General features: G+C 42.7%; 1 protein-coding gene across 2 annotated transcripts in view; it reads right to left on the reverse strand.

Annotated features, from left to right (window-relative positions):
- The window catches only part of MRPL48 (mitochondrial ribosomal protein L48), a 29,233-nt gene extending 9,715 nt beyond the window's left edge, over nucleotides 1–19,518 (reverse strand). Inside the window, exons 1-6 of one of the 2 annotated variants that reach the window (XM_030200020.1) lie at nucleotides 19,461–19,518; nucleotides 17,664–17,716; nucleotides 15,980–16,017; nucleotides 11,320–11,408; nucleotides 9,155–9,324; nucleotides 677–779 (exon numbers count right to left, since the gene is read on the reverse strand). In XM_030200020.1, the coding sequence (XP_030055880.1) occupies nucleotides 677–779; nucleotides 9,155–9,324; nucleotides 11,320–11,408; nucleotides 15,980–16,017; nucleotides 17,664–17,716 (453 nt within the window). In that variant the 5' untranslated portion in view covers nucleotides 19,461–19,518. Of the gene's footprint in view, nucleotides 1–676; nucleotides 780–9,154; nucleotides 9,325–11,319; nucleotides 11,409–15,979; nucleotides 16,018–17,663; nucleotides 17,717–19,406 lie in introns of both variants that reach the window. The other variant, XM_030200019.1, reaches the window with a different exon arrangement.
- Between the last annotated feature and the right edge of the window lie 4,438 nt (nucleotides 19,519–23,956).

The following is a 23,956-nucleotide window of genomic DNA, read 5'->3' on the forward strand; positions in this document are numbered from 1 at the left end:
ATAATTGAACCTAAGAAATTACAGAGTTTGTGGAGTTGAAAGAACAGATGAAGAACCCTCCGCAGCAACTTCCTTTAGTTACCACTGTACTGACTGCAATAACCGATTAACCTTCCTCCCTCAGAAAATGTGAATTGTAAGATTAACCATTTTGAGTTTTTCTTATTTTCTTTGAGATTGTTTTCCTGATCTTGGATCTCCCAATTGTGGACAATTATATAATATATATTGATGAGAGAATATGTTTTTTTTTTCCTTTATATTAATTTCTGTTTTTCCTTACATTTATGTGATCAACATGAATGTAATTAAGTAAAATGATACATAAAAATTTTTAAAAAATTACCATTGCCAGCTTTGTGAGTGAAGCTGAACTATGTGGACTTTCAAAAGATACGGGTTTGTGGAGTAGGATTGAGGAGATTATGTAGGGTGGGATGTGAAGCACTGGGCTTTTATATTAGAGGGGAAGGTATTAGTGGGACATATTTTCTTTTTCTAATTTTTTTTTTTTTTATGATTTTGAGATTCTGTACTGAAATATGCAAGCAAATAATCAAATTGAACAAACTAACTAAGTCTCCGTCGGGCTGTAATCATGTCCTCCTTGCAGGGGCTTCAGTCTCTGTGCCGAGCAAAATTCTTCTAACGTAAAATGCCAAACCTGGTAGAGTACCTGAACAATACGTTCGTGGGTCGTCAGGACAGCATCCACGTACATCTTGCTGCTTTTTTCCTGCGTAAGCATCATTTCGTGGGTCTTAGTGGGCATGGCATAGCTGCATAAACCACAAAAGCACTTTAATCACTCACACACACAAACAATTCAAAACGTTACCTAATACTTATTTCCGCTTACATCAGTTCCTGGTTCGAAGCGGATTATGTAATATAAGAGCAGTAGCACTAAAGTCAATAATATTTGTATTAACTCAACCATTAAAAATAGACTAAGATTGAATCATTGATGTTCATTAATATAGAAGTCTGGTCTTCCTCTCAACCATCTCTCTCCTCTCCAGTCTGTGCAAAATTCTACAGCACGACTTATTTTCCGCCAAAACCGTTATACCCACACTAGCCCACTCCTCAAGTCATTTCACTGGCTCTCTGTCCGCTTCCGCATACAGGTCAAACTTCTCTTACTGACCTTTAAATGCATCCCATTCTGCAGCCCCCCATTACCTCTCCACTCTCATCTCTCCCCGTCAACTCCGCTCACTGGACAAATCTCTCTTGTCATCCCCCCTTCTCCACTACTAACTCCAGGCTTCGATCCTTTTCCATCGCGGCACCTTATGCCTGGAATAGACTTCCTGAGCCTATACGCTGAGCTCCATCTCTACCTGTTTTCAAATCTATGCTGAAAACCCACCTTTTCACCACTGCTTTTGGCTCCTAGCCACTACTCAATTGCCCTCCCCTTGTTCCTTTCTCACCCAGTACTTCCATCGCCCTTAATTGTCTTGTCTGTCTGTATTATTTAAGATTGTAAGCTCTATTGAGCAGGGACTGTCTCTCTGTGTCAGGTGTTCAGCGCTGTGTGCGTCTGGTAGTGCTATACAAATGTTAATAATAATCTCTCTATATAAAAGGCAAAACCAACGTTCTATGAAGCCTCCAGCCGGAAGTGTGAAGGGGGCGAGATATCCGGTTTCCCTATGAGTGTCTGCCCCGCCCTCTCTGTAACACAGTCAGTGAAGGAAAACAGCAGAGCACGAAATCAAGTCGCTGCCTCTGTAACAGTGAAGGACTCAGAGGGGGGAGGGGAGAGAGGGCAGAGGGCAGGGACACACACACTCCCACATGCACACAGAAGAAAACATTGCTAGCCCCCGTTTCATTTGCATCAGAAACGGGGCTTTTTGACTAGTAATAAATAATAATAATAAGTCCCAGGACTTCTTTTACAAAGCTGCGCTAGCGATGCCTGCATGGCAAATATGACAAATCTCATTCAATTCCTATGGGCTCTGTTGCATTTGCTGCGCAGGAATCGCTAGTGCGACTTTGTAAAAGAAGCCCTTAGTCTGAAAGTACATATTTCTTAAATAAAATATGAAAAGAAACAGAGTCAAATTAATTACATACATAGGTAATACATTCCAAATCTTGGCAGTCTAATAAGAAAAAATAAATAAATAAGAAAAATTCTCTTAGATCTTAAACCCTTACACGTTGGAAGTGATGGCCTTAAAAAAAATAAAATAGGCGAGACCTGACATTCCAAACAAAAGACTAGAATAAGACCAAAAAATTAAATTAACAAATGGACAGTTAATTACAGACCGAAACCCAACCAGTGACCCAGGATCCTGAATGCTACTGAAAAATATTGGGTCTTTAAAGCCTTTATAGAAATAGGGAGTTGATTCCGAAAGCTGGGAACCAACTAGAAGAATGGGAAGGGAAATGGGACTTGATATACCGGCCTTTCTGAGGTTTTTGCAACTATATTCAAAGCGGTTTACATATATTCAGGTACTTATTTTTGTACCCTATGCCTGGAATAGACTCCCTGAGCCAGTACGTCAGGCTCAGTCTCTGGCTGTCTTCAAGTCTAGGCTTAAAGCCCACCTCTTTGCTACTGCTTTCCACTCCTAACCATGACTCTCTTACTCAACACCCTCACTTATCACCCCTACCACTGCAATTTCCCCACCCCTAGCTGTCTGTTCGTCTGTCCAATTTAGATTGTAAGCTCTGTTGAGCAGGGACTGTCTTTTCATGTTCATTTGTACAGCGCTGCGTAAGTCTAGTAGCGCTATAGAAATGTTTAATAGTAGTAGTAGTAGTACCAGGGGCAATGGAGGGTTAAGTGACTTGCCCAGAGTCACAAGGAGCTGCAGTGGGAATCCAACTCAGTTCCCCAGGATCAAAGTCCACTGCACTAACCACTAGGCTACTCCTCCACTAGCAACATTCCATGTAGAATCTCAAATAGGGAAAGGGAAATGGGACTTGATATACCACCTTTCTATGGTTTTTGCAACTACATTCAAAGCGGTTTACATAGTATATACAGGTTCTTATTTGTACCTGGGGCAATGGAGGGTTAACTGACTTGCCCAAGGTCAAAAAGAGCTGAAGGGAATCGAATCCAGTTCCCCAGGAAAGTCCACTGCATTAACCACTAGGCTACTCCTCCACTAGCAACATTCCATGTAGAATCTCAAATAGGGAAAGAGAAATGGGACTTGATATACTGCCTTTCTGTGCTTACAAGCAAAGTGGTTTGAATATTATATACTTATTTTGTACCTGGGGCAAAGGAGGGTTAAGTGACTTGCCCAGAGTCACAAGGAGATGCAGTGGGCATTTAACCCAGTTCCCCTGGTTCTCAGGCCACTGCACTAACCATTAGGCTACTTCTCCACTGTAGAGAAGGGTTAAATACAGAGGGGGGATTTCTGTGCATAATAGAAGAGTAAGACCTGGGGGTAATTGTATCTGATGATCTTAAGGTAACCATAACAAGTAGGTAAAGGAATAGACAGAAGGATGCTTGGCTGGTTAGGGTGGCTGTTGTAGTTGGTGATTCGATTATTAGGCATGTAGATAGCTGGGTGGCGGACCTCACGTGTCACCTAGATAGGATTTTAGATAGTTCTGGGGAGGAGCTGGCTGTCTTGGTACATATGGGTACCAACAACATAGGAAAATATAGGAGGGAGGTTCTGGAAGCCAAATTTAGACTCTTTGGTAGAAAGCACAAATCCAGAATCTCTAGGCTAGCATTTCCAGAAGTGTTCCCCATTCTACGCGCAGGGCCCAAGAAACAGGCAAAGCTCCAGAGTCTCAATGCTTGGATGAGGCGATGGTGCAGGGAGATGGGTTTTAGATTTGTAAGGAACTGGGAAACGTTCTGGGGAATGAGGAGCCTATTCTGAAAGGATGGGCTCCACCTTAACCAGAGTGGGATCAGGCTGCTGGCATCGGCATTTAAAAAGGAGATAGAGCAGCTTTTAAACTAGAAACGGGGGGGAAGGATATAAAAGGAATTCATTGACGATTACAAGGATTTGGGCACGATTTGATGACAGCTGCATTCTGCTTGGTGTTGATGGTTCACATAAGTACATAAGTTGTACCAAATTTGCGTCAATGAATATGATTAAATATAAATATAAACAACACAGTGGGGGGGGGGGGGGGGGGGGGGTAAAAATGTAAAAACGTTTGATGACAGTGAATAGAGGTGTTTATTTGTTATGTTACTACCGTGCATGTTGCAATATTGTATTGAGATTACTGTATTGAGGTGGACTTGTCTTTCTTGACTTGTCATCAATAAAAACCGTTGAAACATAAACTAGAAACTGGGGGAAGGCCAACAGTTGTTCAAAAGCGCATGGTTTGGAACAAGGTATCTTTCAAAGATATCACCAAGATAGGGTATCCAGATAGCGAGGTTGCAAGAGAGACCATAGTAGACCGAGGAGCTCATTTTCAAAGCACTTAGACTTACAAAGTTCCATAGGTTTCTATGTAACTTTAAGTCTAAATGCTTTGAAAATACACCTCCAGGTGTCTTTAAATAAAAAGCAGACATATTTTCAAGAATTATCACTGTCAATTAAGATGTAAATAGAAAGAACAGTTGAAGTGTCTACGTGGAAATGCCAGAAGCCTAAGAAATAAGATGGGAGAGTTAGAATATATTGCACTAAATGAAAGATTACATATAATAGGCATCTGAGACCTGGTGGAAGGAGGATAACCAGTGGGGCACTGTCATACCAGGGTACAAAATATATCAAAGTGACAGGGGTGGATCAAATTGATCCAATAGCACTGTATGTTAAGGAAGGCCTTGAATCAAATAGACAACAATTCTGCAGGACACGAAAGACATCTTGGAATCCCTATGGATTGAAATTCCATGAGTAAAGGGGAAAAGGATAGAGATAGGAGTGTACTACCGTCCACCTGGCCAGGATGGACAAATGTTAAGTAGTAGTAGATGTAGAAATGTTATCAGAAATTATGGAGACTAACAAACCGAGGAACATAATCTGGTGCAGGAGGTAATGGTGCTGAGGCCGCTTGATAACAGTGATCATAATATGATCAGATTTGGTAGTAGCTCTGGAGTAAGTGACACACAGGAAATCCAATACGTTAGCATTTAACTTTCAAAAAGGAGACTATGATAAAATGAGAACAGTGAGCAGCGGCAATGGTCAAAAATGTACAACAGGCATGGATGCTGTTCAAGACTACCATCCTGGAAGACCAGGAGGCATATTTTCAAAGCACTTAGCCTTCCAAAGTTCCATAGTTTTCTATGGAACTTTGGAAGGCTAAGTGCTTTGAAAATGAGCCCCCAGGCCAGTTATATTCCATGTATTAAAAAAGGAGGAAGGAAGACCAAATGACAGCCAGCATGGTTAAAAAGTGAGGCGAAGGAAGCTATCAGAGCTAAAAAAAAAAAAAAAAAAAAATCTTTCAGAAAATGGAAGATGGATCTGACTGAAAATAGTAAGGAATGGCGAGTCAAATGCAAAATGCTGGTAAGGAAGACAAAGAGAGACTTTGGGAAAAAAAAAAAGACTGCGTTGGAGGCAAAAACACAGTACAAACATTTTTAGGTGTATTAGAATCAAGAAGCCGGCAAAAGAATCAGACTGCTACATGACAGAGGGGTAAACTCAGGGAAGACAAAGCCATAACGGAGAGCTTAAATTAATTCTTTGCTTCGGTTTTCACCGAGGAAAATGTGGGAGAGATACCAGTGGCAGAAATGGAATTCAAAGCTGACGAGTCAGAGAAACTGAAAGAAATCTCTGTAAACCTGAAAGATGTAATGGCACAATTTGACAAATTAGTAAATCACCTGGACCAGATGGTATTGCTTCCAGAGTACTGACAGAATTGAAAAATGAAAACTTGCATTATTGTTAGTAATATGTAATTTGTCTTTAAAATCAAGCATGGTACCGAAAGATTGGAGAGTGGCCAATGTAACGCCGATTTCTTTAAAAGGTTCCAGAAGTGATCCGGGAAACTATAGACCTGTGAGCTTGACGTCGGTGCTGGGCAAAATGGTAGAGACTATTATAAAGAACAAAATTACAGAGAATATTCAAAAGCATGAATTAATGAGACACAGCCAACATGGATTTAGTGAAGGGAAACCTTGCCTCACCAATCTACTACATTTTTTTGAAGGGGGTGAATAAGCATGTGGATAAAGGTGAGATGGCTGATATTGTGAATCCGGACTTTCAAAAGGCATTTGACAAAAGTACCTCATGAAAAACTCAAGAGGAAATTGGAGAGTCATGGGATAGGAGTAAATTTAAAACGAATTGGAGAAATTTTTTCTTCACTCAATGTGTAATTAAACTCTGGAATTCGTTGCCAGACAATGTGGTAACGGCGGTTAGCTTAGCAGAATTTATGTTTAAACTGTTTTATTAACGATTATCACAATACAAAGTAGTGTAGAATATGCATATAGCATTGCTTGATATACAAAACAGCATTCTTGCAACATATTCAACTTCGCCAAACACTTTTCGTCCCCATTTTTCTCCCCCCTCCCCTCTTAACGATTCCTTGGCCCATGTTAACATTAGGTTTTAAATGACTCATATTCCTAATATCATACACTTGAATGCTTAGCAGAATTAAAAAAAAAGGTTTGGACGGCTTCCTAAAGGAAAAGTCCATAGACCATTATTAAATGGACTTGTGGAAAATCCACTATTTCTGGGATAAGCAGTATAAAATGTTTTGTACTTTTTTAGGATCTTGCCAGGTATTTGTGACCTGGATTGGCCACTGTTGGAAACAGGATGCTGGGCTTGATGGACCTTTGGTCTTTCCCAGTATGGCAATACTTATGTACTTATGTGTTCTATTGTGGATTAAAAACTGGTTAAAAGACCCCGATTAGATGGGAGCAGGCATTGTATAAACCTTGGCATGTAAACTTTCTTTTGCAAGCCAATTCAGATAGCCTACCGTTAGCATGTAAGAAAAGCTTTTTGCGACGACCTTTGAGACAAGTTTGGCAATACCTAATGAAAGCTTGGAATCAGAACCCAAATGTTAGTGATCAGTTGCCTATTCGAGGAAATGGGGACTTCCAACCTGGAATGGAAGCAGGGATCATTAAAAATTGGTCGGAAAAGGGAATCACATTAGTTGAACACTTAGTCAATGAGGATGGAAAGTTATACACATTTCAAGACCTGCAACAGAGGCTTTCCCTTACCAACAAAGATTATTATGCTTATAGACAATTACATCACTATTGGTTTAGTTTAGACCAAGAGGCCTTGGGAACAAAACTGGGTCAAAAGCTCCGAGACTTCTTAAAGGGGCATGAATACGATCAGGTTTCGATATCTAGTTTACATAAAGCACTGCTGCTGGTTTGCCCCCCCCCCCCCCCCCCCCCCCGTAATTATGAAGCACTTAAAGAGGCATGGAGCAAAGAACTAGGTTATGAATTGAAGGGAGTAAATTTTGCAAAATTGATAACAGATATCCCAAAGCAGGGGGGGGGGGGCGGAATTGCAGGAGAGTCAATACAGGATAATACACAGGGGATACATGACACAAACACAAGCAGCAAGGGCAGGGTGGACACCTGACGCTCAATGTCCTAAATGTAACAGGGGACAGAATACCTTTATGCATGCATTTTGGAGCTGTGATAGAATGAAAATATTTTGGAAGGTGGTGCATAAATATTTTGAAAACATTACTGATCAAAGAATAATCCCATCTTGGAGAGGAGTACTTTTAAATAGAAGGGCAGCTTTTGGGATCTCCGACAGGAATTTGGAACTATTATTATGCAAAGCACTTGCTGTGGGAAAGAAATGTATACTCAGGCACTGGATGCAGGAGGAATCGCCCTCTTTTTGGTATTGGAGGAATAAATTTCATGAGCTGATGTTATGGGAGGCCAGGGAAGCTCAGGATTCCCCAAAGAAAAGAAAGCGGTTTGTTTCTATTTGGAATAAATATTTGCAAAGTATTTCCCATAAAGCGAGAAGTGCAGTGTTAAATACATTTTCTACACATTAAGAAGGAGAAGGAATATCTTTTTTTTTTTTTTTGGGGGGGGGGGGGGGGGGAGTCTGGACAAGGAATACAATAGACAGAGAGGATAATGGTATATAGAGCTTTAAGAAGCACCAGTAAGGCAGTGAACCTTTACCAACACATTAAATATAGGAAAATGAAGAGGTTGGCTAGGACTAGACCATGAAAGGATTACGAATGAGCATGGAGTTTTTAGAAAGACGGGGGGGGGGAGGGGATGAGTGGGAGGGGAGGGGGGATAATAGTAACAAGGGGTTCAATCACGGAATAATGTAAGGTGCTACTACTGGAATTACGGTTTGAGTTTAATGTAACATGCTGACTATTGTTTCTTTCAGTGTACATGGCAAAAGTGAAGGTAGTAAGGGGGGAGGGGGATAAGAGAGGGTACTGTTATAAAAACAAAAACTGATGATAGCAACTTAAGATTAATGTACATAAGAACGATAGCTTTACAATTTGTTATGTATGTACTCTAATGGATGTGTTACCAGGTGGAATCATCAATAAAACCTGGTTAAAAGATAGAAAACAGAGTGGGGTTAAATAGTCAGTATTCTGAATGGAGAAGGGTAGATAGTGGGGTTTCCCAGGGGTCTGTACAGCCATGTGGGGCTAACACAAGAACCGAGGAGGATTTAAAAGGGTGTAAGCTGCTCTCCATCTTCCCAAGGTGCACTCTTGGTGACAATCAAAGGTTATTTATCTGGTGATCCTGAGAGGATGGAGCATTTTCTGCAGTCAGTGTGGGTTATCAAGGTATGTTAAAGACTGAAGGATCAACAGAGAAGCACAGAACATACAACAGATTTAAAACGTCACACCACCTCGTTTTCCAGCTCTCTTCAAGCTTTGGTGTTTTTTATCAGCATGAAAAGTAATTCTGGACACAAGCAGGCTTTCAACCCAGATTTGGGAGTGTAACAATGCACAGAATAGTAGTATTAAGTAATTACTTTCAAAGAAGGCTGGGCGTTTGTCAAGCTGGGCCATGGCATGAGTCATTCCCAGGGGTTTCTCATGCTCTGTACGGTACCTGCCTCGCCCAGTGCCTGACCTCACACACAGGTGAAACGCAAGGGAACCGCTGTACCTTTCCTCCACCTTAATGTGTAGGTGTCTGCAGAGGTTCTGGATGTACTGTGCATAATGTTCCACCAGGGTCATATCGTATCCCGATGCACAAATATTCACAGCCCCGTGCTCGTGGTCAGTAGCAAGCGTCACCTGTCTGTCCGGCAGTTTATCCTTCTTCTTCTTTGGCTGTAAAGGGTCAAAGGGTAAAGAGTCGCAGATTTGATATACACAAAGTTACAATGAGGCACATTTTCAAAGCACTTAGCCTTCCAAAGTTCCATAGAAACCTATGGAACTTTGGAAGGCTAAGTGCTTTGAAAATATGCCTCAATGTGTGCACTGCAATTAGAAGCACCTTCCTGAACTACATCAATGGTACAATGCCTAACAAACCACGAGAGCAAAGTCTTCTCAGCCACAGTGAAAGTATCACATCCTCCAGGGACTCATTTGATCAACTATGTAAGTGAGCTACCATCACACAAGATGTGGTGGCCATGTTAGTCCATTTGAATGCTGAGATTCAAGGACTGCATCACCCATTATCCTTTCTCCCTGCAGTTCTCTCACAGCTCCACCTCCAACATACCCTCTCCTCCTCACCACCACGGAAATGTAATCAGGGATATCACCTCTATAGTCAAGTAATATCTTAGCTTGCCTTGTAGGAAATTATTATTTTTTATTTATTTGCTGCATTTGTATCCGACATTTCCCCACCTTTTTGCAGGCTCAATGTGGTTTACATTATGTCGCAAAGGCGGACATCATTAACAGAATACTGAAGAGGACAGTACAAATAAAAAAAGTAGCTTGGAGAAGAGACGGCTGAGGGGAGATATGATAGAAGTGTATAAAATAATGAGTGGAATGGATCGGGTGGATGTGAAGCGACTGTTCACGCTATCCAAAAATACTAGGACTAGAGGGCATGAGTTGAAGCTACAGTGTGGTAAATTTAAAACGAATCGGAGAAAATTTTTCTTCACCCAACGTGTAATTAGACTCTGGAATTCGTTGCCGGAGAACGTGGTACGGGCGGTTAGCTTGACGGAGTTTAAAAAGGGGTTAGATAGATTCCTAAAGGACAAGTCCATAGACCGCTATTAAATGGACTTGGAAAAATTCCGCATTTTTAGGTATAACTTGTCTGGAATGTTTTTACGTTTGGGGAGCGTGCCAGGTGCCCTTGACCTGGATTGGCCACTGTCGGTGACAGGATGCTGGGCTAGATGGACCTTTGGTCTTTCCCAGTATGGCACTACTTATGTACTTATGTACACATATGAATTTATCTTGGGCAGACTGGATGGACCGTGCAGGTCTTTTTCTGCTGCAATCTACTATGTTACTATGTCTGGATCTTGCCGCATCCGTTTCAGCCATCATCGGGTTCCACTTACCCAGACACGCAAAAGCCAGACAAACTGCAACAAGCATGACGCCAGCTGCGAAAGCCTAAGCACACGCCTAAAACATTTTACTGTATTCTTTGCTTCACATCCCTCAACAGCTGCTTTAGACTATTCATTAATTCAAATCCTCTCGCAGACCCAAGGCCCTCATCCAAACCAGGCATCTCTCGTGATTTGTTATTTATTTATTTATTTTATTTATTTGCATTTGTATCCCACATTTTCCCACCTATTTGCGGGCTCAGTGTGGCTTACAATACATTGTAAGTGATGGAAATACAATTAGTTGTAATACGATTATGGATTACATTATGAAGAGTTATGGGAAGACAGAGTAAATTCAGGATATCATTTGGGAGTAGAAACAGTGGAATATAACATTGGTGAATTGAGAAGGGGACAAAACAGTGTCAGGGGGACATAAAGGTCTAATAATTTTATCTGTGGGTAGGGTTTTAAGAGTGGTGAAGATACGGGAGAAGAGAATTCAGAAGAGAGTGTATTGGTGCGTATCTATTAGTTTGTATGGACTTCATGTGTTTTGGTCCTTGCCGTAGATTTTCTCTAAAATGAGCTTCTTGCTGAAACATTATTTTAGTTGGCATAGCATCTATTTATAACAGTGAGTATACTTAATTTTACCTGCATTCTAGGCTCTGGTCTCCTTTTTAACTCACTTAACCTGACAACCCACAGGGCCGGCAATGATAAAACATAACACTAGAAACAAAGGAAAAATATATCTCCAGGAAGCAGAGATACCCACCGTCTCCTCAGGCAGTAAGTGTCGGTACCTGCCAATGCCATGGCTGGGCTTGGAATTGTGCTGCCTCTTACTGTTCAGCAAAACACCACCTTGAAAACAAACAGATTTCTAAAATAGCAAGACAAGTTCGGAACCTGTTAGACTAGAAAACTAGCAGTCAGGCTCTCAAAGCACACTAGATATCAGAGCCATTAAGTAGGACACAGTATCATGGCACAGTGACAGATCTGTCCGGTCGTCTTCATGCTACTACAAATCTATAAGCTTAAGCCTTCAGCTCACTAAGGAAGGGTTAGGAAGGCATTTTTCTACCTACTGCCTCCATCTTTCCGGCACCTTTATGTCACTCAGGACCCCTTTTACTAAGCCGCGTAGGTGCCTACTCACACCCAATGCGTGTCAAATTGGAGTTACCGCCCAGCTACCGCATGGCCCTTGCGGTAATTTCAATTTTGGTGTGCTACCACTAGATCTATGGCTGGTGGTAAGGTCTCAGAGCCAAAATGGACATGCGGCAATTTTGATTTTGCCGAACGTCCAATTTTGGCCCCCCCAGAAAAAGGCATTTTTTTTGCAGGCACGCTGAAAAATGGATCTGTGCACACCCAAAACCCACGCCTACACTACTGCAAGCTATTTTTCAGTGCGCCTTTGTAAAAGGACCCCTCAATGCCTGCCGTGTACCACATTGCCACTGCTGCTGTCATGTGGTCTTTCACTCACAGCCTTCGTATTGCATTGTGTTATCTTTAAATAAGTTGCAAGAAAATCCGCAAAAGCGAAGAACTAGAAGGTCCCACGAGAGATATACGAACAGAAGAGGAAGAAAATGGGAAAAGGACCACGGACTCTGGAGTCCGTGGTCCTTTTCCCACTTCCTCCCTCTTCTGTTTACCTTTAAATAATGCATATCTGCGTCAAACATATCCCTCAGTTCTACAAGTATATATTTGTTCAAAGTTCAGAGAGTGTACACACAAAGCAGAATCAAATGAGTCCCAATGGAGGAGCAGCTTAGTGGTTAGTACAGCGGACTTTGACCCTGGGGAACTGGGTTCGATTCCCACTGCAGCTCCTTGTGACTGTGGGCAAGTCACTTAACCCTCCATTGCCCCAGGTACAAAATAAGTACCTGTATATATGTAAACCGCTTTGAATGTAGTTGCAACGTACCACACAAAGGCAGTATATCAAGTGCCATTAACAAGATTCCATGCACAATCTCAAAGAGTAGCAACATTCCATGTAGAACCCCAAAGAATAGCAAGATTCTGGAATCTCAAGGAGTGGAAGAGTAGCCTAGTGGTTGCTACTATTTGAGATTCTACATGGAATGTTGCTAGTGGAGGAGGAGCCTAGTGGTTAGTGCAGCGGACTTTGATCCTGGGGAACTGAGTTCGATTCCCACTGCAGTTCCTTGTGACTCTGGGCAAGTCACTTAACCCTCCATTGCCCCTGGTACAAAATAAGTACCTGAATATATGTAAACCACTTTGAATGTAGTTGCAAAATACCACAGAAAGGCGGTATATCAAGTCCCATTTCCCTTTCCCTTTAATATCTTTATATATTTCAACGGTTTTTATTGATGACAAGTCAAGAAATACAAAGTCACCTAAACATAGTGATGTAAGTACAATAATGCAGCATTCACAATAGTAACACAACAGATATACATTACTGCTTATAGTCATCAAACTTTTAACATTTTTACCCCCCCCCCCCTTCCTACTGTGCTTTATATTAGGTTCAATACTTTTTCTTTGATGAAACCACAGTTACCACACAACCTTTAACTTCAAGATTTGGGGTCCTTTAAAGGGCAACTGATTGTCTACAGCACTGGGCTGTTATTTCAAGTCGATTGCTTTTTTTAGTCTTTTGGTACATCTTTCTTACATGTACAGTCATATTCCTAATGTAATGACAACAATGTTCAGGTAAGGACAATCTACCCCCATTTTGTGTACATTGTTTTATTTTATTCCTTTTTTTTATTAATTCTTCTTTCTTTGTATTATTACTAAAATACTTAAATAGAAGAAGGCTGTCTATAGCATTGACATTTGTAATAGACCAATGTTCACATTTAAGGTCAATGATGGGTTCATATTGTTTCATAACTATGCTTTCATTATAATGCTCCTTTTGGCAGCCCATCGCAATCTCTCTCCCCCCCCCCATCATACCCCTTGAGCATTACCCCCCCCCCCCTTCCCCTCCATTCATTCCACATTCATCCCAACTCATTCAATACCTGGCTTCTAACTTTAGGAGCTATAACATTTAAATATGCTTTCCATGTTTTAATAAACCTTTGCCTCCGTTTTGGCGTATATCGAGCACCTTTTGCCTCCCAGAGCATAAGCGCGTGTAGTTTATTCCTCCAATACCAGTATGAGGGCGGTATGTCCATCAGCCAATGATTCAATATGCATTTTTTCCCCAGAATGCAGGATTTACTTAGGAATATCTTCTCTTCCCTCGTCCCTGTTGCCCACACCAATACTGAGCTAAACATTATCCGTTCAAATGTGAGTTGTACCCTATATCCCAAAGTCCCTGAAATCCCTTTAATATCTTAAGGTCTGGACTGGAAGGTGGGGGGAGGGATGAGTAGGTTAGTAATTTAATTGATGTTACCAGTGGTTAAATGATCATAAAGGAGGAAGTGGACGCCGTGTTGATGTTGGATGAGACTTGCTGGGGTCACTTAGAGGCTTATTTTCAAAGCACTTAGCCTCCCAAAGTTCCATAGAAACCTATGGAACTTAGCCTCCCAAAGTGCTTTGAAAATATGCCTCTTAGCGTGTTTATCTGGCAATAACAGTAGTAACATCGATACTTCAAAGGAAAGGGGGGGAGGGGAGGGAGTTTGGGGGACAAAAGTGGGGGGCAGTTGTGGGACTACATTGTTATTCGTTGGACTGTTTTTTGTTACATTTGTACCCCGCGCTTTCCCACTCATGGCAGGCTCAATGCGGCAGGCAATGGAGGGTTAAGTGACTTGCCCAGAGTCACAAGGAGCTGCCTGTGCCTGAAGTGGGAATCAAACTTAGTTCCTCTCTTCCCCAGGACCAAAGTCCACCACCCTAACCACTAGGCCACTCCTCCACTGTTGCTACTATTTGAGATTCTACATGGAATGTTGCTATTCCACTAGCAACAATCCATGTAGAAGTCGGCCCTTGCAGATCACCAATGTGGCCGCGCAGGCTTCTGCTTCTGTGAGTCTGACGTCCTGCACGTACGTGCAGGACGTCAGACTCACAGAAACAGAAGCCTGCGCAGCCTTCTACATGGAATGTTGCTAGTGGAATAGCAACATTCCATGTAGAATCTCCAATAGTATCTATTTTATTTTTGTTACATTTGTACCCTGCGCTTTCCCACTCATGGCAGGCTCAATGCGGCAGGCAATGGAGGGTTAAGTGACTTGCCCAGAGTCACAAGGAGCTGCCTGTGCCTGAAGTGGGAATCAAACTTAGTTCCTCTCTTCCCCAGGACCAAAGTCCACCACCCTAACCACTAGGCCACTCCTCCACTGTTGCTACTATTTGAGATTCTACATGGAATGTTGCTATTCCACTAGCAACATTCCATGTAGAAGTCGGCCCTTGCAGATCACCAATGTGGCCGCGCAGGCTTCTGCTTCTGTGAGTCTGACGTACTCACAGAAACAGAAGCCTGCGCAGCCTTCTACATGGAATGTTGCTAGTGGAATAGCAACATTCCATGTAGAATCTCCAATAGTAGCAACATTCCATGTAGAATCTCCAATAGTATCTATTTTATTTTTGTTACATTTGTACCCTGCGCTTTCCCACTCATGGCAGGCTCAATGCGGCAGGCAATGGAGGGTTAAGTGACTTGCCCAGAGTCACAAGGAGCTGCCTGTGCCTGAAGTGGGAATCAAACTTAGTTCCTCTCTTCCCCAGGACCAAAGTCCACCACCCTAACCACTAGGCCACTCCTCCACTGTTGCTACTATTTGAGATTCTACATGGAATGTTGCTATTCCACTAGCAACAATCCATGTAGAAGTCGGCCCTTGCAGATCACCAATGTGGCCGCGCAGGCTTCTGCTTCTGTGAGTCTGACGTCCTGCACGTACGTGCAGGACGTCAGACTCACAGAAACAGAAGCCTGCGCAGCCTTCTACATGGAATGTTGCTAGTGGAATAGCAACATTCCATGTAGAATCTCCAATAGTAGCAACATTCCATGTAGAATCTCCAATAGTATCTATTTTATTTTTGTTACATTTATACCCTGCGCTTTCCCACTCATGGCAGGCTCAATGCGGCTTACTTGGGGCAATGGAGGGTTAAGTGACTTGCCCAGAGTCACAAGGAGCTGCCTGTGCCAGGAATCAAACTCAGTTCCTCAGTTCCCCAGGACCAAAGTCCACCACCCTAACCACTAGGCCACTCCTCCACTCCATACTTATGTATTTGGAATGTTGTAGACTGGGCTAGTTGTGATGCCTGCTTTATGAAAGTCTGTAATGTCATAACAGATGAAAACACTAATAAAAATCGTTTAAATATAATATCTTAAGGTCTGGAAAACTAGAGAGCAAAGCTATCAGAGCAGTGTACAAGTTCAAACTAAAAACTGAACACACAAATACATAAAATCATCATTCATACAGCTTTACCTCCTGAACAGAAGGGAGGACTTCTTAACACTGTTAACCTAAAAGGGAAAGATTTGGAAACTGTAAATCACTGCTTCACGCCAAGTGGCTAATCTGCAGGAAAAAAAAAAACCATAGTGCAATAGTCTGTGTATCACCAACAGAGTTCGCAGGCACTTCACAGCAGCAGATTCTTAAAAAGTACCTACAAACATTGCAACAAAAGCATAATGGGGGAATTTGAGTGCCAGAAATGACTGGCACTAAGCACAATTCTATAAATTGCACCTAGTGACGATTCCTGCATCCTAACTTCAGGCGCCATATTTATGTCTCCTGAAACCAGGTGTAAATGCTGGTGTCCAAGTTGGGGACGCTGATCTCATTATTCAGTAATACATCCAACACCCCTAACACACCCATGCCCCTCTCATGGCCATGCCCCTTTTGAAATACGTGCTATGGATGTATGCACCCAGGGGCCCTTTTACTAAGGCATGCCAAAAAATGGCCTGCGCTGGTGTAGGCGTGTGTATTGGACGTGCACAGGTCCATTTTTCAGCGTAGCTGCAAAAAAAAAAAAGGCCTTTTTAAGGCCGAAAATGGACATGTGGCAAAATAAAAATTGGCGCACATCCATTTTGGGCCTGAGACCTTACCGCCACCCACTGACTTAGTGGTAAAGTCTCACGCAGTAACCGGGCAGTACTCATCAGCGTGCATACACTGCCGATTACCACCCAGTTTGCGCCACATGGTAGAAAATAACAAATATTTTCTGCTGTGTGTAAAAATTAGAATTACCACCCAGGGGACGCGGTAGCTCGGCGGTAGCTCTAATTTGGCAACACACCATACTACAAACTCCAGGGCAAGCAGTTGCTTCCCATGTCTGCCTCAATAGCAGACTATGGACTTTTCCTCCGTCTAGCATATCTGGGTTTAAAAAAAGTCTTAATCACTGTTACTACATCCTCCGGCAAAGAATTCCAGAGCTTAACTATTTGTTGCATGAAAAAATATTTCCTCCTATTTGTTTTAAAAGTATTTCCATGTAACTTGCTCAAGTGTCCCCTAGTCTTTGTACTTTCGGAAAAAGTAAAAAAAAAATCGATTTACTTCTACTCATTCTACACCACTCAGGATTTTGTAGACCTCAATCATATCTCCCCTCATCCGTCTCTTTTCCAAGCTGAAGAGCCCTAACCTCTTTAGCCTTTCCTTGCACGAGAGGAGTTCCATCCCCTTTATCATTTTGGTCGCTCTTCTTTGAACCTTTTCTAATTCCACTACATCTTTTTTGAAATATGGCGACCAGAACAGAATGCAATACTCAAAGTGCAGGCGCACCATAGAGCGATACAAAGGCATTATAGTGTTTTTGGTCTTATTCAGCATCCCTTTCCTAATAATTCCTAGCATCCTGTTTTCTTTTTTGGTCGCCACTGCACATTGAGCAGAAGATTTCAGCATATTATCTACAATGGCACCAGATCTTTTTCGTGAGCGCTGCCCCCCCCCCCCAAAGTGGACCCAGCATCAGGTAACTATTCCAATGTGCATGACCTTGCATTTGTCCACATTAAATTTCAAGAACAAATTCACAACTTGCAAACAGATTTTGAGTGCTGCTGCCGCTTTAAAGGACTTGCCTGCTGAAACCGTACAGATCTTATACTGTCCATCTTTTCTTCGCACCTCTTACCTTGCCAGTGCTATAACCTCATTCAAGACGGTTTCATTTCGCAAGCACAGCATCTACAAGGAACAAAACACATTATATACCAGAATACTTCAAACACAAACTAAGAAATACTTAAAACTATAATTAGGGCTTTTTTTGAAGAGATACTGAGTACCGGCACCTTTTCCATTGTGTCCCCCAAATTTTAATGAAAGAGGTCGGGCTCTACACACTAATTCTGCCTTGTCATAGATTCTTTGACTGGTTGCAGGGGGCCTGGCCATTCTGGGGTGGGTCCCTCAGTAATCTCCCCACCCCTGAAGGGTGGCCTTGCATTTGAGTACCGGCACCTTTTTTGCTAGAAAAAACACACTGATTATGTTTCAATGATTTTTATTGGTGAAGTCAACAGAAAAACATACCACATACCACGATGATCAACACATGTGAACTCTTCCACATGTAACCAGAACTATCCTACTCTATTATGTGTTATAATATGATCATGTTTTATTATTATCATGCTATCCAAGATCCTTTTGCAACACTATACTTTCCTACAAATTTCCACAATTCATGATGTATTGTAAGCCACACTGAGCCTGCAAAAGGGTGGGAAAATGTGGGATACAAATGCAATAAATAAATAAATAAAAATAAAAACATTCCATGTAATGCTTGTCTACCTACTTGCCTAACATCGTTGATGCTCTACCTTAAATTTTTACAACTTATTGTATGTCCTGCTGCATCAAAGGACTCATTTCTATTGTCTCTCCAAGTAGAGGAGTGTGGTAGCCGTGTTAGTTCACTCTTAAGGTTATCAATAGAAATCAAACAAAATAAAACATGGAAAAGAAAATAAGATGATACCTTTTTTATTGGACATAACTTAATACATTTCTTGATTAGCTTTTGAAGGTTGCCCTTCTTCCTCAGATCGGAAATAAGCAAATGTGCTAGCTGACAGTGTATATAAGTGAAAACATTCAAGCATTACTATGACAGTCTGACAGGGTGGGAGGATGGGGGTGGGTAGGAGGTATGCATGGGGACATCAAAGCATATCATTGATATTCTAACAGGATGGGTGTGGATAGGTGAGGGCTCGGGTGATCAACAGAGAAATACAGCTTTATGGTTTATAATGGGCTAGGAACCCCAGATCCTTGTTAAGTCCTTTCTGTTGGGTGTTAAAATATTCATTCTGACTTCAAAGGTTTTATGTTCTTGTATGGTTTTAAAGTTACCTTTCAGGATTCTCACTGTGAAGTCACTGGTACAGTGTCCTGGTCCTGTAATGCTTGAATGTTTTCACTTATATACACTGTCAGCTAGCACATTTGCTTATTTCCGATCTGACGAAGGCAGGGCAACCTTCGAAAGCTAATCAAGAAATGTATTAAGTTATGTCCAATAAAAAAGGTATCATCTTATTTTCTTTTCCATGTTTTATTTTGTTTGATTTCTATTGTCTCTCCAGAAACGTTTTACATTTTCATCCCCCTCCCTCCCCCTCCCATTCTCTGTCAAAACACACTGATTATTAGAAACATGTGCATAAGAACTTGCTGGGGATGTCTGGCTGATTTTCAGCACTAGACCTTCACTGCCCTGTATATTCAAAGAATCCAGCAGCAGTGGAAGCTTGCACAGCTGAGCACTCTCTCCGCACGCATTCAAGGACCCAGGACCCCCACCTCTCCCCCCCGCGGTCTAGCAGACCTTTATCTCTCTAAATTACGCCAACCCCCACAATCCCACCTTGAAACAGGTATTTTCAAGATCAGCGACAGCAGAACGATTCATAAGACCTACCTTGGAACTCACTGGTGGCGTCCCGTCCCGTCCCACCACTGACGCAACTTCCTTCGTGCAGCAAGAAACAGGAACTGGAAGGACGTCGCGTGGGGAGAGGGGGCGGGACGCCGGAGAGCGAAAGGTTGGGGGGGTCAAGGAGACGGGGTGTTCCTATGTAGTGCGTTATACGGGCTGAAGCCAGTAGGCGGAGCTTTAGTTCACCCAAAAAACAATAGCAAAAGATTCTTTAAAAATGATGAAATGCGTGGTGCATCTGTAAAAAGTCTAAAGCTGTTCCAGTTGGATAGGCAGTGACTTGAAAGGTGGAGCAAAATGTTTTTCTTTTTACTTAGTTGACAGCTTTTTTACATTTATTTGAAAGCTTCCCATAAGTAGAGGAGTGTGGTAGCCGTGTTAGTCCACTCTTAAGGTTATCAATAGAAATCAAACAAAATAAAACATGGAAAAGAAAATAAGATGACACCTTTTTTATTGGACATAACTTAATACATTTCTTGATTAGCTTTCGAAGGTTGCCCTTCTTCGTCAGATCGGAAATAAGCAAATGTGCTAGTTGACAGTGTATATAAGTGAAAACATTACTATGACAGTAAAATAGCATTACTATGACAGTAAAATAGATACCATTGGAGATTCTACATGGAATGTTGCTACTATTGGACATTCTACATGGAATGTTGCTATTCCACTAGCAACATTCCATGTAGAAGGCTGCGCAGGCTTCTGTTTCTGTGAGTCTGACGTCCTGCACGTACGTGCAGGACGTCAGACTCACAGAAGCAGAAGCCTGCGCGGCCACATTGGTGATCCGCAAGGGCCGACTTCTACATGGAATGTTGCTAGTGGAATAGCAACATTCCATGTAGAATCTATAGAAATCAAACAAAATAAAACATGGAAAAGAAAATAAGATGATACCTTTTTTATTGGACATAACTTAATACATTTCTTGATTAGCTTTCGAAGGTTGCCCTTCTTCCTCAGATCGGAAATAAGCAAATGTGCTAGTTGACAGTGTATATAAGTGAAAACATTCAAGCATTACTATGACAGTCTGACAGGGTGGGAGGATGGGGGTGGGTAGGAGGTATGCATGGGGACATCAAAGCATATCATTGATATTCTAACAGGATGGGTGTGGATAGGTGAGGGGTGGGGTGATCAACAGAGACATACAGCTTTATGGTTTATAATGGGCTAGGAACCCCAGATCCTTGTTAAGTCCTTTCTGTTGGGTGTTAAAATATTCAATCATTCTGACTTCAAAGGTCTTACGTTCTTGTATGGTTTTAAGCATAGTAATGCTTGAATTTTTTCACTTATATACACTGTCAGCTAGCACATTTGCTTATTGTTATTTCCGATCTGAGGAAGAAGGGCAACCTTCGAAAGCTAATCAAGAAATGTATTAAGTTATGTCCAATAAAAAAGGTATCATCTTATTTTCTTTTCCATGTTTTATTTTGTTTGATTTCTATTGATAACATATATAGATATAAATGTCACGACATAAAATTTGAATCTCTCTAAAGCACCTTAAAAAATTATTATAGCTGGAAGAAACCGCAGTTATAACCTCGGTATTTTGTGCACATTTTTTTACACTGCTCTATACACTACAGATGGTGAGATTTCAGTGAGTATAGTAAAGAGAGGGAGCAAAGTTCAAACCAAAGTCCAAAGAAAAAAAAACCAAGAAGTACCAGGGGCCTTCAAAAAAGGGGGAACACCTTTATTCCTATATTTTGTTGAAAACAATCCTTAAATGGACCCGACACGGTCCGTGTTTCGGCGCACAGCGCCTGCGTCAGGGGTCACAAAGCATATCATTCAATACATATGCTTGAAGCGATGTGTCTCACCGCCGTGTTATCCCTTCTTGCACGATTGAACAGAGAGAACTCCTTTGCTAGAAGGCAGAGAGGCCATCCCGGTGCCTCAATCCAAAGTACGCACCAGTCGCTATTCCATCTACTTTGTGGTTCCTCGAAAAGGAGGTTCCTTCAGGCCTATTCTCGACCTCAAGCATGTGAACGAGCGTCTCCGAGTCCGCCATTTCTGCATGGGCACCGTTCTGTCGGTGATTGCGTCTGTCCACCCGGGAGAGTTCCTCACGGCTCTGGATTTGAAAGAGGCGTGCTTGCATATCCCCATTTGGCCTCATGAGAAGTTTCTTCGGTTTGCTGTGTTAGGCTGTCATTTTCAGTTTTGCGCGCTTCCCTTTGGCCTAGCTACGGCCCCTCAAACATTTCCAAGGTTATGGTAGTCGCTGCGGCTTTTCTTCAAAAGAGGGGATCAAAGTCCACCCTTATCTGGACAATTGGTTGATCCGGGCACACTCGGAGCAAGAGAGTCTGAAAGTCACCTCTCAAGTTGTCCAGTTCCTTCAGTCCCTAGGATGGGTAATCAATTGGCCCAAGAGTCATTTGGTTCCCTCCCAGTCCTTGGAGTATCTGGGAGTAGTTTTCGACACAGCCCAGGGACGTGTCTTCTTACCAGAAGCCAGGAGACTCAAACTTTGTTCTCAGATTCGCTGTCTTCTTCAGACTCCCTCCCCTCAGGCTTGGGATTATGTTCAAGTTCTCAGGTCAACGACATCCATCTTGGAGGTGGTTCCATGGGTGAGGGCTCACATGCGACCCCTTCAGTGTGCCCTGCTACTGCGATGGTCTCCAGTCTCTCACGATTACCAACATCATCTACCTTAGCTTCCTTTGGCGAGGGACAGCATGACTTGGTGGTTGCGTGCTCCCAATCTGCAGAAGAGAATGCCTTTAGCATCCCCGCAGTGGCTTCAGGTAGTGACGGATGCCAGACTCTCGGGTTGGGGGGTGCATTGTCTCCACCGGGTGGCGCAGGGGAGTTGGTCAGTGAAGGAAGCGAAGTGGCCCATCAACAGACTGGAGTTGAAAGCCGTGTTGCTAGCTCTTCAATCCTTTCAGGATATCCTGGAGGGTCAGGCAGTTCAAATTCTCTCGGACAACACGTCAGCGTTAGCTTACATCAACTGGCAGGGAGGAACTCAGAGCAGGGCTCTGATCATGGAGGCCTCCGCCCTGTTGCTTTGGGCGGAGTCTCATCTTCTCTGTCTGTCAGCGACTCACATTGCAGGCCAGGACAATGTTCAAGCAGATTTTCTCATCCATCATCTAATGCATGCAGCGGAATGAAAATTGGTGACAGAAGCATTTCTTTTGAGCTGCCAAAAGTGGGGCTCACCTGTAATGGATCTGATGGCAACCAAATCCAATGCCAAAGTTCCCAAGTTCTTCAGCAGAAGATAAGAGATTGGTTCTGCAGGTATAGATGCTCTGTTACAGCCCTGGCCGGAAGCACATCTTCTTTAAGTCTTCCCGCTGTGGCCTCTAATTGGGCGTCTTCTACATCAGATCAGATTTCATTGCGGTCCGGTGGTTTTGATAGCCCCAGATTGGCCACGTCGTCCGTGGTATACGGACTTAGTTCGTCTTCTGCTGGAGCCTCTGCTCCAGCTGCCAGTTCTTCCCAGACTGCTCAAAACACCTCCTGCTTTGGTCTTACGGCTTGGCTCTTGAGAGGGCAAGATTGAGGAAGAAGGTTATGCTGACTCAGTCATTGCTACTTTACTTCAAGCCTGGAAGCGTTCCACTTCTACAGCTTATGCCAGAGTGTGGCGCACATTTGACGCTTGGTGTGCAGAGCGGGGTTGGTCTCCCCTTAAGACTTCTATTTCTCAGATTTTGGCATTTTTACAGGAAGGGTTGCAGAAGGGTTTGGCTTATAATTCCCTTCAGGTTCATGTCGCAGCCCTTGCCTGTTTCCGTGTTCGAGTGTCCGGCTCTTCTCTGGCAGCTCACTCTGATGTTAATTAGTTTTTGAAAGGAGCTCTTCACCTTAGGCCTCCAATACGACGTCCGTGTTCTGCCTGGAAGTTGAATCTTGTGTTCAGTGCATTGCAGGGTCCGCCATTTGAACCCTTGAGTTTGACCTTCGATAAAGATATCACTCTGAATACAGTGTTTTTGGTGGCCATTACCTCAGCGCGTTGAATTTCTGAACTGCAGGCACTGTCCTGTAGGGAACTTTTCTGCAATTTTCAGACTCTGGCGTTTCTCTGAGGACTGATCCGTCCTTTTTGCCTAAAGTCGTGTCTGCTTTCCATTGAATCAGCCACTTTTTCTTCCTTCCTTCCGGAGGTCGGACTTTCCGCAGAATTTTTCTCTTCTAAGACTATTGGATGTTCGTCACGTCCTCCTCCGGTATCTTCAGATAATGAATGACTTTCGTTGTTTGGATCATCTTTTTGTCCTTTTGTCAGGCCCTAGACGGGGTTTTCCTGCTTCCAAAGCGACCACTGCTCGGTGGCTTAAAGAAGCCATTCTTTTGGCTTACCTTCTGAAAGGTCAGATTCCTCCTGACGGCTTGCGTGCCCATTTGACTCGCGCTCAGGCTACTTCTTGGGCTGAAACAGGGGTCCTTTCTCTGGATGACATTTGTCAGGCGGCTACTTGAGC

This window comes from Microcaecilia unicolor, chromosome 4 (genome assembly GCF_901765095.1).
Source record: "Microcaecilia unicolor chromosome 4, aMicUni1.1, whole genome shotgun sequence".
Classification (NCBI taxonomy): Eukaryota; Metazoa; Chordata; class Amphibia; order Gymnophiona; family Siphonopidae; genus Microcaecilia; species Microcaecilia unicolor.